The 17,526-nt window shown below is 32.1% G+C and overlaps 1 protein-coding gene across 1 annotated transcript in view; it reads left to right on the forward strand.

Annotated features, from left to right (window-relative positions):
• Positions 1 to 17,526, forward strand: part of SLC15A5 (solute carrier family 15 member 5) — a 221,551-nt gene that overhangs the window by 153,593 nt on the left and 50,432 nt on the right. Inside the window, exons 6-8 of the mRNA XM_051962427.1 lie at positions 1,105 to 1,291; positions 11,923 to 12,111; positions 17,057 to 17,188. Coding sequence (XP_051818387.1) covers positions 1,105 to 1,291; positions 11,923 to 12,111; positions 17,057 to 17,188 — 508 coding nt within the window. The remainder of the gene's footprint in view (positions 1 to 1,104; positions 1,292 to 11,922; positions 12,112 to 17,056; positions 17,189 to 17,526) is intronic.

Consider the following 17,526-nt stretch of genomic DNA (forward strand, 5'->3'; position numbering starts at 1 on the left):
CATTGCTCTTCCTTTATATATGCTCCATTCTAAATAATGCTCTTAGAATATCTTCTAATCAAAATTTGCAGATATCATGATTTCATTTCCCTTTAAACTCTGGAGGAGGAGCCAATAAGAATTTCAAATATAAACTTACTTATTGTAAACTTTATATGCTTAAAATATACCATATATTGTTGTACAAAAAATATCTTTAGAAATATTGATTAGGCTGGAATCTCTTCTCAGTCTGCAAACATTTCATTGAGTTTGCAGGAAGTAAAATAGCAATTTTTAAATGTATACTTTTTTTTTCATTTGAGTTCTTTGTAGTCTCCCAGTATGCTAATGGATTTGTGCTTATAGACATAAAGTTCTTTTACTTAATTTTCTTTTAGAATGAGAGATAATAGCACCCAAGTATTTGCACACAAACCATAAAGTAGATAAAATGTTTGGTTTCTTTCCATTTTTTTTAGATTACTTAGGTTTAATTGGTAATACTTTTAAGGCCTTTAGTGAATAGCTGAATGCATAAATCAGTGACTAACAATTTCAAAAATGTGTCTACCAATCTCTGTCTGCCTTGCAAAAGCAAAAACAAAACAAAACAAAAATAAAAAATAAAATAAAAAAATAAAAATCCCTGGCGATTTTGTCATTGATCATGATACGGCTATGAATACCTTATGATGAAGGATGTAGATAAAAGCAACAATGACACTTTTTTAAGTGGTTCCTACTCATTGTTGGAGGAAGAAAAGCTTCTTCTAATTCAAAACCTAAAGGATCTCATTTCTTACTTCTCAACCTAGAAAGGACACATTCTGGCTGGCATACATACTCAACAGAGAAAATTATGGAGATAGATAGGTTTTACAAATAATTTTCCATGATCTATATTACTACTGTATAATGAGTGAACAGAACTTCTCCTACCATAGATTTAGAAAAGCTTTATTACTTCAGAATTAAGACTATTAAAAAGATGAGGATTCTTACATTGGTCTTTCACAGATGCTTAGGTCAATAAAATAATGTTCACTGGGAGAATATATAAAAGACTTTCTCTGAAGCTGTTGCTATTTTAAGAAAGAATTTTTTCCCCTTTCCCAAATTCAGATTCCTTCAGGATATTATCTGCAGACTATGAATTCCAACTTGAATTTGAATGGGTTTCTTCTGCCAATTGCAGCAATGAATGTGATAAGCATCATACCTCTATTAATTCTTGCTCCTTTTCTTGAGTGTATCAGCACTTCCCTATTTCCTCTAAAGATGGGTGGATTACCACTGTCAATATGCATTAGTAAGTACAATTTACTTCTGGAAATTTGTGTGTGTGTGTGTGTGTGTGTGTGTGTGTGTACATGCATGTATATGTATATGTATATATGTTTCTATTTTAAAATACTCTAAATCATGACAGATAAGCTACCTGATAATCCCAAATATATTGAGGCCAATGAAAACTTCTAGAATGGAACCAAAAAGCATAATGTGGGATGATGGAAACCCCAAGTTTAAGTCACTAAAAATTATTGGGGACAAATTTAGAAAAAGAGCACTGAGCAGCAAGTATTGCAGGAAGCCAAGAAAAAGTTATTCACTTAAAAAGAAAAAAACAATCCAGATTGTCCAAGATAATACTTCAGAAAGCAAATAGAAAATTGAAATATGATATTTTAAGAAGCAAATAATATTATTTTGCTCCACAAATATCAGAGTCAAAATCAACCAATTAGCATTGTGCTAAGTAATAAGGATACAAAGAAAAGACATAAGAATATTTTGCATACATTAATCTATATTCATTAATGAATGAACCAATATTTTTGGAAGAAAAAAATTGCAAAGGAACATTATTTGGATAAGGAAAAAGAACAGAAGGAATAGACAGTGGGGCAAATGTAAAGCTGGTTCCTTCTTATTGTTCACTGAAGAATATTAGATCTCTCACCTTGAGCTGGGGTTTTGAGATGAGATGAGAAAAAGAGACACACAGAGAGACAGAGAGACAGAGCAAGATGGAGACAGAGAGATAGAGAGACAGAGAGAGAGAGAGAGAGAGAGAGAGAGAGAGAGAGAGAGAGAGAGAGAGAGAGAGAGAATTTCTATAAGAGGAAACCAGGATGAGATTAGAATAAAATAAACAAATGGTAAGGACTAAATCCTGACTTAAAATTGGAGGAAAAAAATTTAAATAACAGAATTTAATTTGACTACATCTACATCTATTTGTAATATCAAGCAATCAATGATGCACATCTTTCATTTGGATCTATGTATTTTTAGGAATAATTATTTTTGGTCATTAAAATCTAGTTAACTAAACTTAGCATTATATCCCAAAATGTCAAACTCAGATTTTAAAAGACAATAAAACATTACTTTTTTCTAACAATATCAATAATTGTTTTAGTTGAATCAAAAAGTTAAATCCCATTGATAAATAAAATAAAAATTATTTTAAAGTATTTCATATTTTTTATGTTATTCTAATTTGTTTTTATAAGTTACATAGAATGAACAGACATGATTGGTAGTGATATGCATTGCTGAAGGGCATATCCATTTTAGATATAACTTTATATAAGTATGAATATATAAGCCACCAAATGTCAAAAGAGGAATTTATACTTCTAACTCTCTATTAATCCTATGATTTCATCAATATAGCTATGCCCTCCAACAATACAGATCACCACCTGTCTGCCCATTCTATGTTGTTCTTCCCATTTCCTCCTATAAATTTACCACAAGGAGTCTTCCCAGCTTCTATAAACATTCCTTGAGTTATCTTAGTATCAGTAGCATCAAGAAGAAACCAATGGAGCAAAATGTTCATCAATCTTCCTTTGCTTTTGCTGATGTGACCTGTTCATCATTTTTAATTGTATATTTTTGATATCATCCTAAATATCTTTTCTTTCATAACATCTTATATGTAATGTATGGCAGGTTGCTTGTGTTAACTATGTTTCTCCATTATCTTCTGAGTGATTAATTTCATTTCTTTAAAAACTATAACATTTGTTAACTTGACACTGTACCATATCACCAGAAGAATATTGGGATTAAAAACATGGACCTCTGTTTCTGGGAGAAATTTGAAACCATTAAAAAAAAACTTTGTAAATTTCTAAAGGCAATTCAACTAATTCTCTTCTTCCTATTAATTCTATTCAAGATATATATTCTAATAAATGAAAACTACAGGATTTTTCCCAATATCAGCTTCTATATCAGTGGATTCCAAAGTAGGGAATATGTAAATCTATTAAGATAAAATGCTCTATCAGGGTAAAGGGGAAAAATAAGATGCATAATTATATGTATTTATTATCTTAAAAACAAAATAAGTAAGTTGTATCAATATTTCATATATAGATTGACACGGGCATCATCACACTCTAATGCTCACTTGTCACCTAGAGTGAATAAGGAATAGTGTATAGAGTTACACAGTACAATGAAGCAGAGAGTGCCTCTTTTTGTTCATTTGTTTTTAGTTACTTATGACCAGTTAAATAAATTTGCACTTTATATTATCCAGTTTTTGCTGAACTGAACGTGTTTTTAGATTGTTGTAAAAACAAAACAAAACAACAAAGAATGAAGTTAATAGTAGTAATGCAAATATAGGTAAACAATAGAAGGTTCAGCCTTTCTTTTATTACTTCCATTGTAATTTAAAAACAATGATGATCTAATAAGACAAAAAGACAGCCACAAAAAAAATCATATATAAAAAAATGGAACATGTATCTGTACCCTCTATATTAATAATGAATCTTGCCAGGCATTATGAAACCATCACAATTAGCAAGACATTTAAAAATGAAGCTTGAGTTGCCAAAAATTTATATGTGTCAACTATTAAATACTTGGAAGCAGAACTTTATAACCTATTTAAATTAAAAGTTTTCCAAGTTAAAAATTTCACTGTTAAAATCTGTTTAAAAATATAAATCTATTAAAACTTTGGATTATTTGCAAGAATAACTTATTAGCATCAAAGAAAATGGAAATTTCGAGTCAAATTTCAACAACAACAACAAATCCTTTGCATAATTAGTGTATGAGACTGAAAATAAGTATCAGTTCAATCAACTAAGCATGTCTTTCATTTCAATCTATGTATTTTTGTAAGAAATCATTTTCAGTCATTAAAATGTAGTTACAAAATAAATTGAACTTGGAACCAGATCTTTGAATCACTATTTCACAAAACATTAAACTATGATTTTTTAAAATGATGAAACATTTAAACACATTGCAATTTCTGAAATATTAATATCATTAATGGATTTACTAGATATAAGAAAGGGTTTTGTGCCATAGATAAATAAATTAGGATTTACTTTAAAATATTTTATTTTTATTGTATCACTTTAATTTGTATTTGTAAGTTTTATAGATATATAACATAAATAGCAGTCCCTATATACAATTATACATATACACAAACACACACATATAGATATATATTATATGGGTGTAGACATAAAGGGCAAAGCTACAATTTTTATTTACTAATAGTTACAAGATCAAGACATTTGGAGACCATTAGTCTATTCAATAAGCAGTCTTCTCCCATTTTTTTCCATGTGGATAGCTAAGCCAAATTCATGATATATGAAATAATAACAATAATAGTTAGGTTTTATATAGAATTTGAGGTTTGCAAAATCCTTTACAACTATTTCATTTTATTCTCATAACTACCTTGGGAAGTAGTTGCTATTATTATTTCTATTTTATAGATGAGGAAACCAAAGTAAACAGAGGTAAAGTGATTTGTTAGTCACACAGCTAGGAAGTGTTTGAGGTAGGATCAAAATTCAGGTCTTCTTGATTACAGTTCCATATATTCTGTAATATTCTAGGACTTGATCCAATCATCACAATGCCACACAAAGAAAAACATCTGAAGAAAATCATTATCTCTGCATAATCCTGTTTCACTTTGGAATTTGTCAAATTTTGTGTAAATTGTTTTCATAAGTATTTTATATAAATGTGGAAAATAAATATGAAAGTTGGCCATTGTTGATGTTTTCTCAGTTGCCTTTGAATAATAATATATATTTTTTTGTTGTTCAGTCTATCCAACTCTTAGTGATCCTGTGCGCCCTAATATGGCAATGCTGTCCATTAGGTTTTCTTGGCAAAGATACTGTAGCGATTTGTTATTTCATCTCCAGTGGATTAAGACAAATAGAGGTTAAGGACTTGCCTAGAGTCACAAAGTAAAAATCTAAAGCTGGATTTGAACTCTGATCCTCCTAACTCCAGTTTCAGTACTCTCTCTAATGAGCCATCAATCTAAACCAGTAATATATAATAGACACTTAATAAATATTTATTGATTGAGTGAGTGATAAGACCTGGGATTTTTTCAGTGCCTTTGATATTGACATGCATTTTTTCTCATCCTTCATCTCTCAATTCCCTCAGAATTATTTTTCTCTGATATAGATTCCTCCTTTGGATATTTGGTCTAGTTCAGTTTTTTTTTTCTTTCTTTCTTTCTTTGCTGAGGCATTTGGGGTTAAGTGACTTGCACACAGTCAGGAAATGTTTAAATGTTTGAGTTCAGATTTGAACTCAGGTCTTCCTGCCTTCAGGTTTGGTGCTCTATCCACTCTACCAACTAGTTGCCCCTCTTTATTTTCTTCAGTGAAATTTCCACTTCCTTTAAAAACACATCAACAATCAAGAATTAGATTGCATGTGTGGTGGCTTCACCATCCATGATGATGAGAAGTTTGTTATTTTTAAAAAGTTGGGTCTGAACCAAGATTGTGAAATAAAGGCAGTAATTCAATTGAGCCCTACTCTAAATGCTTCCAAATACTTTTAAATAATGACTATAAACAAATTCTAGAATGGTAAAATGTACAAAAACACAAAGTAAAACAATTTTCCAAAACAAGACAACTTAGAAGGTCAGCAGGAAAGGTCTGTTGCCCCAATGTGAGACACAATCCAGTATAGGTTGTGCCAGTAGAGCCTTGGACCAGAAAACTAGAAGCAGGACCTGGTAGTCACTGAATCAGCAGTGACAGTAGCTATTTCCAGAACTCTCAGCTCACAGATGGTAAGGAGTTGAACAACTGGTCAGAAGGACCTTACAGGGAACTCTTTGCTAGTACTAAGGCAAGTACAAAAGCAATAGAGTTTTTCTAACACTTGGATCTCAGTTGCAGTCCTGAGAGGTGGTCTCAGGACCAAGAGGATCACTAGTACGCTAGAGTTTACAGCTACAATGAAGAAAGGAAACTCCTCACACTTCCAGGGCAGAAAAAAAAAAGAGTATTTATGGTCACTCATAGACTAGAGCAAAGGCCATGAAAGTGGTAAACACCTCTTTTTAGCCCATACTACCTTGAAAGAATGGAAAACTGACAAGTCCCTAGAAGTATCTCTGAAAACAGCTGCAAAAACTTGTTAAAAAGTAAAATTGGTCAAATGGAAAAGGAGACACAAAAGCTCAACAAAGAAAACAATTCCTTAAAATTAGAATCGAGTAAATAGAAGCTAATGACTTTGTGAGCAACCAAGAAATAATAAAACAAAACCAAAAGAATGAAAAAATAGACTACAATGTGAAATTATCTCATTGAAGAAACAACTGACTTTGAAAATAGACCTAGCAGAGATCACTTAAAAAATTATTGGACTGCCTGAAAGCCATCTTCAAAAAAGAGCCTAAACATCATTTTTCAAGAAATTATCAGGAAAGATTGTCCTGATATTCTAGAACCAGAGGACAAAATAATAGTTGAAAGAATCCCAAAATGATCCCAAAATGAAAATTCCCAAGAATTTTCTAGCTAAATTCCAGAGCTATAAAAGTCAAGAAGAAAATGTTATAAGCCACCAGAAAGAAGTAATTCAAGTATTATGGCACCAGTCAGGATAACACAAAGATTTAGCAGCTTCTACATTTGAGAATAGAAGGGCTTGGAATGTGATAGTTTGGAGTGCAAAGGAGCTAGGATTACAAGCAAGAGTATAATACTTCTGGGGGGGGGGGGGGAGAGAGATATTCAACAAAATAGAGGACTTTCAAGCATTCTTTATGAGAAGACAAAAACTGAATAGAAAATTTGACTTTTAAATACAGGATTCTAGAGAAGCAGAAAAAGGTAAACAGAAAAGGGTAATCACAAAGAACTTAATAAAATTAAACTACTTACATTCCTAAATGGGAAGATGATATTTTTAACTAATAAGAACTTTCTCATTGTTAGGGCAGTTACGAGTATATATAGACAGAAGGCACAGGGTTGAATATAAAGGAATAGTATCTAAAAAAATAAAATTAAGGGGTGAGAGAGGAACATACTAGAGGAAAAAGAAGAGGCAGAGGTAAATTATCTCACATATAAGAGGTAAGGGGGGAAAATGCTTTTACAAGGTGGCTAATTAAGCAGGAGTGAGTGAACCTTACTCTCATTAGAACTGATTTGAAGGGAATAATATACAGTCAATTGGGTATAGAAATCTATCTTAAGCTACTGGGAAAAAAGGAGGAGAAGGAGATAAGTAGTGATAGAAGGGAGAATAGATGGGGGAGGGATAGTCAGAAGCAAAACAATTGAGAGGGGACAGGGTAAAAGGAGACAGTATAGAATAAATGGGGAGGAAAAAGCAAAGAGAGAAATGCAGTTAGCAATAGTAACTGAAAAAAAAATTGAAGCAAGTTTCTCTGATACAAGTCTAATTTGTCAAACATATAGAAAACTGAGTTGAATTTATAAAATATCAGAGCCATTCCTCAATTGACAAATGATCAAAGGATATAAATAGTTTTCAGATTTATTAACAAAATTATCTATAGCCATATTGAAAAAAATGCTCTAATTCACGGTAGGTTAGAGAAATTCAAATTAAAGCAATTCTGAAATATTACCTCATATCAATTAGATTGGCTAATGGGACACAATAAAACATAAACTCTATACATTATGTGTTGAATACTGCTATGAAAAGGAAATATTAATGGATCTAGGCAAATTCAGGTGTTCAAATCAATTAAGTTCTATAGGCCTCAGTTTTATCATTAGCAAAATGAAATGCTTGAACTCAAAGATCAGTTTCAGCTTTAAATCACAAATTATTATTGATATAAATTTTAACACAGCTTTAGCAGAGAACAATACTGAATACATTAGGAAAATTTTAAATATAACTAAAACAAATTTTTATCAGAGATTCAAGTCAATATTAGGAAAATTTATCATAAGATAAAAAGAAAATAACATAGTGATTATATAAAGAATGCAGAAAAATCTTTTGATAAATTGAGGGCTCATTTATGTTAAAATTCTAAGAGTCACAGAAGTGAATGCAAGGGATAATGCTGTAAAAAATTATCCTGGCATGCGTTCTATCAATAAAAAGTTATTAAAAAAAATTCTAAGAGTCACAGATTTGGTAAGGTTTTCTTAAATACTATTTAAATTATACAACTAAAAGCAATAGTGGCATTATTTGCAATAAACTATTGGAAGAATTCCAATAAATTCAGAGGTAGAACAAGAATGTATGAATCTTATTACTATTATTTAACATGGAATAAAAAATTAGAAAATCCTTATGTCAGGAGGATTTTTTTAAGGGGAAGAAGTCTACCTCATCTATGTAAAGAATATAAGGAAAGCATTGTGAAGTATGCATATTTGAGATATCACTTTTGTGCAGCGTTCTTGACTCAATTTTGCCTCAAGTGCTTCTCTCTCCTAAGTCCAGGAGTATATCTAGATATTTTTATTATTAATCTCTTTTTCTTTTTCTAGATTATCCTGCTTATGCAAACTTGTTCTTGATTAAAGATACTATTTCAATGTGCCTCCATTTTATCCAAGACTTTGAAATGGAATCACTATCTTCTTGTTTCTCCCCTATTTTTCAGCTTCTCTAGAAGCAGGAATATTTCTTTTTCTACAAAGCTCCAAATATTTTCCCAAACCTCTATTCTTTTCCACAAAGAAAAAAAAATTGCACCCACCAAATCTTCTTTGGTTAGTGAGAAGCCAATAGCTCAAAATACTTGCTCTATAGTTTGCTTCTTCTCTTGAACTCTGCCTTCTCCAAAAGGTGAAAATTATCCACCAGTAAAAGAAAACTGCTTTAATAGTTGAATTTGAAATGCAGTTTCTTCTAATCACTCTAAAAAAGTCCTTAGAATAGGTAGTGGGGTGAATTTTTTTTCTCTTTAGCATCTGAGTTCAATGTCTGTCAGGTCCAAGAGGAAGGTACAGTAGAGCAAGCACCGAAGTTTAGACACCCAATTCAACTATACTGTCTTGACCTCCCAGGTAGGTTATGGAAGAAATATAGAAAGACAGACAGACAAAGAGAGAGAGATACAGAGAGAGAGAGATAGTCACCAAATTTACGTCTTTTAGCAAAAGGATTCTGTGATAATTTAGTGGCCAAATTTAAGATAGAAATAAGATTTTTTTTAACTTCAGAATTTTCTTTTCCTTAATTTGTGTAATAATTATATTATCTCTATTATAACACTTTATCTATGATGACAATGCCAAGAAATGGAGAAATCTTGGAGGCAGGGGAGTGTTGCCAATTCTACACTTCTCATAGAATATGCTTGAGAGGGGACAGGGCAAAAGGAGAGAGAGTATAGAATAAATGGGGGAGGAAAAAGCAAAGAGAAATGGAGTTAGCAATAGTAACTGAAAAAAAAAATTGTAGCAAGTTTCTCTGATACAGGTCTAATTTGTCAAACATATAGAAAACTGAGTTGAATTTGTAAAATATCAGAGCCATTCCTCAACTGACAAATGATCAAAGGATATAAATAGTTTTCAGATTTATTAATAAAATTATCTATACCATATTGAAAAAAATGCTCTAATTCATGGTAGGTTAGAGAAATTCAAATTAAAGCAATTCTGAAATATTGCCTCATATCAATTAGATTAGCTAATAGGACACAAAAGTAAAATAACAGATAGTGGAGGAGATATGGGCAAAATGACACATTAATACAATGTAAGTGGAATTGTGAACTGATTCAATCATTCTGTAGAGCAATTTCGAACTATGCTCAGAGGACTTTAAAACAATACATATACTCTTTGATCTAGCAATACCACTGCTAGGTCCATATCCCAAAAGAGATTTTTTTAAAAGTTAAGAACCTCTATGTAGAAAAATATTCATATAGCAGCCTTTTTATGGGGGCAGGGAATTGGAAATTGAGAGAGTGTCCATCAATTAGGCAATGGCTGAACAATTTGTAGTACGTTAGTTGATGAGATACTATTGTGCTATAAGAAATGATGAGCAGGATGCTCTTGGAAAAACCTGGAAGGACTTACAAGAGTTGGTGCAAAGTAGAATGTACTATGTACAAAGTAACAACAATACTGGGGAATTGTCAGCTGTGAATGCTTTAGAATATTACAAAATTATGAAATAATCATAAGAAATTAATTAAAGGGGAGGAAAAGAAGATGAAATTTGAAGTCAAAAGAATCCTGTAGTTTCCAGAACCATTATTAGGATTGGATCACCAGGGTTTGTTTAGATTAAGGGTTAAGAACTCCCAGGGGTGGTTGGGAACATTTCCAATTGGATAGGAGTCCTCATTTCTCTCAAGGCAGAGTTGCAGCTATTCAGAAGAGGGGATGTTTTTTTCTGATGTGTCAAACCTCTTTACCTCCTTGGTAGAGATGTGGGGGTGCTCAGAAGAGGAAAAAAATGCTTCAACTTCCTCCTCTTTGTAAAACAGAGATAATATTATCCAATATACTCCAGTCAGAGGGTTATTGTATCATGAGATAAAATGTATCCCTTATAACTCTAAACCCCTATATGAATGAGAATTTTTATTATAAATCCTCAAAAGCACATTAGATTTCTTAGACATTTTACAATTTGAGTAGCAAAATGTATACTTGAGTGTGTGTATATGGGCATACATGTAATTATCAAAGTAAAAAACTGATCTTTCATTAGCTTATTTTATTTTCCAAGAAACTATTTTTGAGATGACATACTTTTTAAAATTAATCCACCTCATTTTTTATTTATTTACCTTTTTTTTAATTATCAAGCATTTCTTTTCATTTCCTACCACCTCCAATTAAAAAAAAATTAAGCCCTTAAAACAAATATGTATAGTCAAGAAAAACAAATTCTCACATTGCCCATGTTCAACATTTTATTGTATTCTGCATCTTGAATGGTGTGGTAGTATAGGTAGATAGCACTGATTATCATCAGTCCTCTGAGATCATAGCTTAGTTACCATATTAATTAGACCTCTTAAGGCTTTCAATGTTGTTTGTCTTTAAATTGTTTTAATTATTGTATAATGTACTTCTGATTCAACTCATTTTATTCTAAGTTCATTAAAAAATTCCCAATTTTTTCCTGAACCTATTCCCTTTAACCATTTCTTAAAGCATAAAACTTTTCCATTATGTTCATATGCCATGATTTGTTCAACCATTCCCAATTAATGGATACCTTCTTTCCAGTTCTTTGCTATAACAAAAAGAGCCGCTGCAAATATATTGGTACATATGAACCTTATTCTCTATCTTTGACTTATTTGGGGTACATATCTAATAGTGATATCACAGGATCAAATGGCACACAGAGTTTAGTGACATTTGGACCCTACCTCCAAATTGTTTTCCAGAAGAGATACACCGATTTGTAATTCCAATAACATTAATATGGGCCTGTTTTCTGATGGCCCCTCTAGCTTTTGTCGTTTTCCTCTTTTTTTCATTTTTGCCAGTCTGTTAAGTATGTAGGAAAACCTCAAAGCTACTTTAATACAAATTTCTTATTGTTAGTGATTTGAAGCATTTTTGTTATAAGAAGCATTATTACTTGTTAGTTCATCTTTTTTCCAAGAATTTTTATTTTTAATTTTTTTTTTATTTCTTTCAGTTGCTGGTAATTTTTCTGCTGCATTGTCTGTGATGGGAGCTGGCTTCTCCGAGATACATAGAAAAAACTTCCCTCTGGTGGAGCAGATTCTTTCTGGCAAAATTCTTCCAGTTTCTTCCATGTCTTGTCTCCAACTGGTCCCTCAGTACATTTTACTTGGTGTGGCTGAAGCGCTAGTCAATCCAGCCTGTAAGTAGAAGTGTCAATATTAGGATCTATTGAATTTATTTCATGAAAAATATCAACCTAATAAAAATGGTTTAAATTGTTGTTTCTTTACATCCTGTTTTCCACAATTTTGAGCAAACCTGTGTATCACCTATATTTAAAAGTATCTAATTTACTTTTATTTCTTTGTCACATATAGAATAATAATTGAGGCCATCAAAACTATGTGGAATGGAAGCTATACTAACTGAATCAAAACAATAATCATTAGGCCAGATGTTCAACAAGGAAATAAAAATCTTTTGAAGGAGGCATTCTGCTTTTGAGGATCACTATCTTTTTGTGCTTTCTCACAAACAAGCCTAAAAGAAATAAATATTATATCCAGATAATTCAGTGTTATTAACAACTCTGGAATGGAATCAGTAACATATCAGAAAGCCAATAAAAATTCAAATTTTAACTCAAGAAAAAATCTAGAATAGTTTGGTTATCTAAATTGTTCATATTTTTGAATTAAATGTTTGACTTTCAAGATGTGATCACACCTTGATGCACAACTGTCATTCCTGCTACAAGTAGACTGAGGCTAACAGATCTCTTGGGTAGAGGAGTTCTGAACTATAGTGAACTGCAGAGAGATAAATTGATAAAGTGTTCATACTAAATTCAATATTAATATGTTCACACACACACACACCATCACCATCACCATTATGTTCATTTGTAAGTAATATCAGGGCCAAGGAATAGGGATTTGCTTTAGCAATGAGAAAGCCCGCCTCTTCACCATACATAAGAGAAAAGGGAGAGCAGATGGTCTTAATTTTCTCAATAAAAGAATCTACCAAAGCTGAGAAAGGGAGAGAGAGAAGACTTGAGACTTAAGGAAAAGAAAATCTAAAATGGGGTCACTTGGGGCTTGAGGAATTGGTATAGAAAACCAAAAAAGGAAAAACAAAAGTTTTGCTTGGTAGTGGTGAGGGCCAATTTGAGGTTAAATAACAATCATTTGTAGTAGACTATTAGCATAGTTATCTTCTCCAACAACATTCAGTATGAATAAAGAAAATATATGGTAGAAGGGATATAGGGTTGGTGATTAGTACCCACAGTTCAGCAAGAGTGGAGCCAAAAGATTTTTCTTCTTTTTCAGCTAACAGGCAGAATTAAAACAAATAAGAACTGCAATGAACAGATTCCTGCTCTCTTCATAGCTATAAGGAAAGAAAATAATAGGAAGGATCAAAATCCAGAAGTTCTCCTATTTCTGGTCAGATCAAGCTGAGTATTGTATCTATTCTCAATTCTGCCTCATTAAAGAAGATGCAGTCCTATTCATGTTGGATACTGGAAGATGATACAATGCTTATCCATGTTGAAAACTGCCAACACATCCAACAAAGAATCTGATTCTTCTTAAATGAATAGAGAAGTGTCCCCCATCTCAGGGTCAATGGTTTTAAATCAAGAAAGCCCTGACCTTTGTCTATGATAGAAGACTATTCTCTCAGTTTGATACAGTGGAGATCATTTCTGTGAGATGACTAGATGGAGAGGAGGCCATCTCTTCTAAAGCCCTCAATCTTATTCAAATTGTCAGAATTCATCAGTGGCCTACTAGAATGTTAAAAAAGATAACAAAGTTTATAACATTTATTAAGAACAATGAGAGTACAGTACACAGATACCCTTTTATTATTTCCAAAATAGCTAACTTAGATTGACAGTACTCTGAGAGTTCATTCTACTCAAAAAGAGAACTCCCAAGCTCCATTTATGTGCTTACTTTATCTTTAGTCACTCAGGGGATACTATTAATTGAAAGCAATAGCATTGAATGACATAATAAGATGATACACAATATTGCACTCCCTGTATAAATGTAGAGTACATTTTCCCATAAATATGTACACCATCATTGAAGAAAGCTATCATTCATTAGGATCATAAACTAGGGACTCATATATAAGAATTGTGTATGAAAAAGCAATTTATTCTTTTGATAATGTAGGAATATCAATATCTTTGAATAACAACATCACATTCATCTCACTGGACTTTCCCTCTGGTTGTGGTATTTTTACAGGGAACATTGCTTTGCTGATTTCTACTGGTCTAGTCAAACACTATGTAAATAGTCTCTAATGGTATGTTGCTCTCGTGGCTTTCTGCCTTTACCTATTTTTCAGCCTCATCCATAGTCCTTCTTGATGAGGGCAGATTCATAAGTCTTTCATTATTACCACCACACTCAGTAACAAAAACCAGACAGAGTATTCCCAGGCTAATACTAGATATTTATTTTTTACTCCCTTATGTCTTTCTGGGAAGTCAAATGAGTCTGTTGCAAATAATGATCTAACATGGCGAAATGCTCCCAAATACTTTTGGTCTATTGTATAAATGAATTTGCACCAGAGCTAAAGGTAAGTAAGGAGGCAAAATCAATATTATCCATTTACTTAGACACCCATTCCTGTCTTTATTATGCATATCTATCAGCAGCTAAGCCTATGCCTCAGTTCTAAATTTTGGTTAGGGAAAGATCTTCATCACCTTGCAAGAGCTCATGAAATTTCCAGGGCTTTCAATATCAGGTACTTCAAAAAGATTGTTATAATATCATGTTTTGTTTATTCTGATTATATTGTAACAAAACATCTGTGTGTTAGTAGTCAGCCCCACTTGTAGACACATTTTAGCAATTATTGACAGGTGGAGTAGAATTCAAATTTGTTTTTAATGCTTATGCATAGATTATGTGTAATTTAGTAGCAAAATAAAGAATTTTGAATAATGGTTGATTTGTTTCATGCCTGCAGTTAAGAGGCTGAGACAAAGGAAATATCTTTGGTCCTAAAAATGATCAGTCTGATAATCACTTAGTTTGAAAAATAGAACATGAAGGAAGAGATATGGAAAGGATCAAAATAGAGATTTTTGGTCTTAAAAAGCTAAGTACTATAAAAGGGAACAAGACACTTTCAAAACTACTAAAGTGGCATGGAAGAGGGATTATGCAGTAGGCTGAGAGCTAGCAAAATGTGTTAATGAATTATATTGTACTAGAAATTCTAGCAAGAGAAAAGTGCCAATTAATAATTAACTAACAGAGTAATAATGGACTAAAAATCCTACTTTTTTCACAATGAAAGAAATAGGACTATTTAGACAATTATTTGTATTCCTACATTTATAGATAGTAAAGTCCATAAACAAGATTTCTTCTTTTAATAATCATTTTCCCCCAAAACTTCTTTGACCTTTTATAGCTTGTCTTATATATACATTCTTTATACAAAACTAAAATTTAGACTCAGGCTTTCTGCCATCATTTGAAAAGCTACTGTACAAAATTGCCTTAAATTTGTATGTCATTTCTTAATGTGATTTTACATCATCACTCATCATTATCAATAAAATATATTTACAGTAGTATTAAGTGAAGGCATCTAATTGGATAAAGTATCAGACCTGGAATCAGGAAGACTCATCTTCCTGAGTTCAAATCTGGGCTCTGACCACACTGGCTGAGAGACCCTGGGCAACTCACTTAATCCTGTTTGCCTCAGTATTCTCCTTTGTAAAATAAATAGGAGAAAAAAAATGGCAAACTGCTCCAATGTCTTTAACAAGAAAATCTAAAATGATGTCACAGAAAGTCAAATATGACTTAAAAAAGATTAAATAACAAATTATTGATTCCTTTTTATATTTGTCTTCCTCCTTTCCCCCATCCCACCCCCCATTCCAGTATAAGTTCTTTGAGAAGAAGGAGTATCTTTCTTTTTTGCTTATATTTCTATTATGAGTCTTTAGCATGGTATCTAGCTCATGGAAAACATTTAATGAATATTCCTTGAGTAATTGTTAAGTTTTCCCTCTTGGTGGTCTCTAACTGTTCAAAATCCACACCAAAAAAATTGCAATTTAACTCCATCCCCTTTCTAGCAATGGCAAACATATACTCTTGAGATTTTTCATTTCTTTTCTTTTGTTACTTACAGTTAATTCTCTTGTACTTTAAAGTGTCTTACTGTTTATACAAAATCTTGAACAGTTCTTGTTTCTTTGTGATGTATTTAGATTCTCAATCGTGAATAGTCAGTGAAAAAAGAGCAAGTAAATAGCTTACATTTAGACAGAATTTGAACTCTGATCCTTTGATTCCAAGTCTATGGACTGCTTCATCTAGTCTTGATCAAGAAAAGGTCATAACTACAGGACCATAACTACAGGGAGAAAGAGATTAAAAGCAATCATTTTCTGAAAATAGGAGCCAGGGGAGAATAGTATTTCAACCTTTTATTTTCATTTTCCTTCCTAGACTTGTGAGACTGAGATGCACACAATTATTTTAATAATAATGTAGAGAGAAAGGAATCATTTCAAAGATTCATTGTGGCCCTATTGCTCTACACTAACTCTAGATGAACAGTTAGCTCAACAATTTTTTAAAAAGCAACAACAATCTAAAGTCTGACACAGTGCCTTGCACGCAGTAGAGTCTCAAAAAAATTGATTGATTTAATTTTGTAAGAAAGATTAAATTTCTATATTCAAATTAACGTAAACAGAATCCCAGCATGCTTATACTAAAATGGGGCACAAAAGATTGCCTACCTCAGTATATAAATGTAGCAAAAATTATCATTTTAACAAATTGTGGGGAGATTTCCTGAATATTATAAGATTCCTATTTTAGCCCACTTTTCATAGCCTGACAAAATTATACTCTGCTGAATTTTAATCTTTGTAGACATTGACAAATAACAGTTAAGTAATTACTACTTACTAGTAAACTTCACATACACTGCTACTCATTTTGACACACCAACCCTATACCACTGCACCACCATAATATTTTATCTGGAATTTAAAACAATAGAATTTAGGCAATATCTGAAACTGCATTTTGTGGTGCAGATTTTTCTGAACTCTGCCTTTCTCTTGCTTCCCTAAGGTTCCATAATATCATATAGGTTCATACCAAGTAGAGTCAGAGGAATCTCCATGAATTTTTTGGCTCTATTTAATGGATTTGCTTGCTTCGTGGGGGCACTGATGGTAAAGGTAGTATATACAACTTCAGAAGGTATGTTCATGATTAAATTCAATTCACCGTCTATTAAGCACTTCTATATATTGATCGTACTGACTAAGGAATTGTTAGGTGAAACTTAAAACAGCACAGGGGCTGCACTAGTTCTTGTTGATCCTAATTGATTTGCTTTTGCAATTAAGATAGAATTAAGATAGGAAATAGACTCTTGCTGTATTAATTAAATTTCTGTGAATTGTTTTTCTTTTGATAGGAAGAGGTAATTACAGAATGTCACTTCTCTTACAGACTTGTTTATTGTGTACTTTGGTGTACTTTAAAACACAATGACTGGTGCATACACCTAATAGACCTATCAATAGAGCTTTATT

This window comes from Antechinus flavipes, chromosome 5 (genome assembly GCF_016432865.1).
Source record: "Antechinus flavipes isolate AdamAnt ecotype Samford, QLD, Australia chromosome 5, AdamAnt_v2, whole genome shotgun sequence".
Classification (NCBI taxonomy): domain Eukaryota; kingdom Metazoa; phylum Chordata; class Mammalia; order Dasyuromorphia; family Dasyuridae; genus Antechinus; species Antechinus flavipes.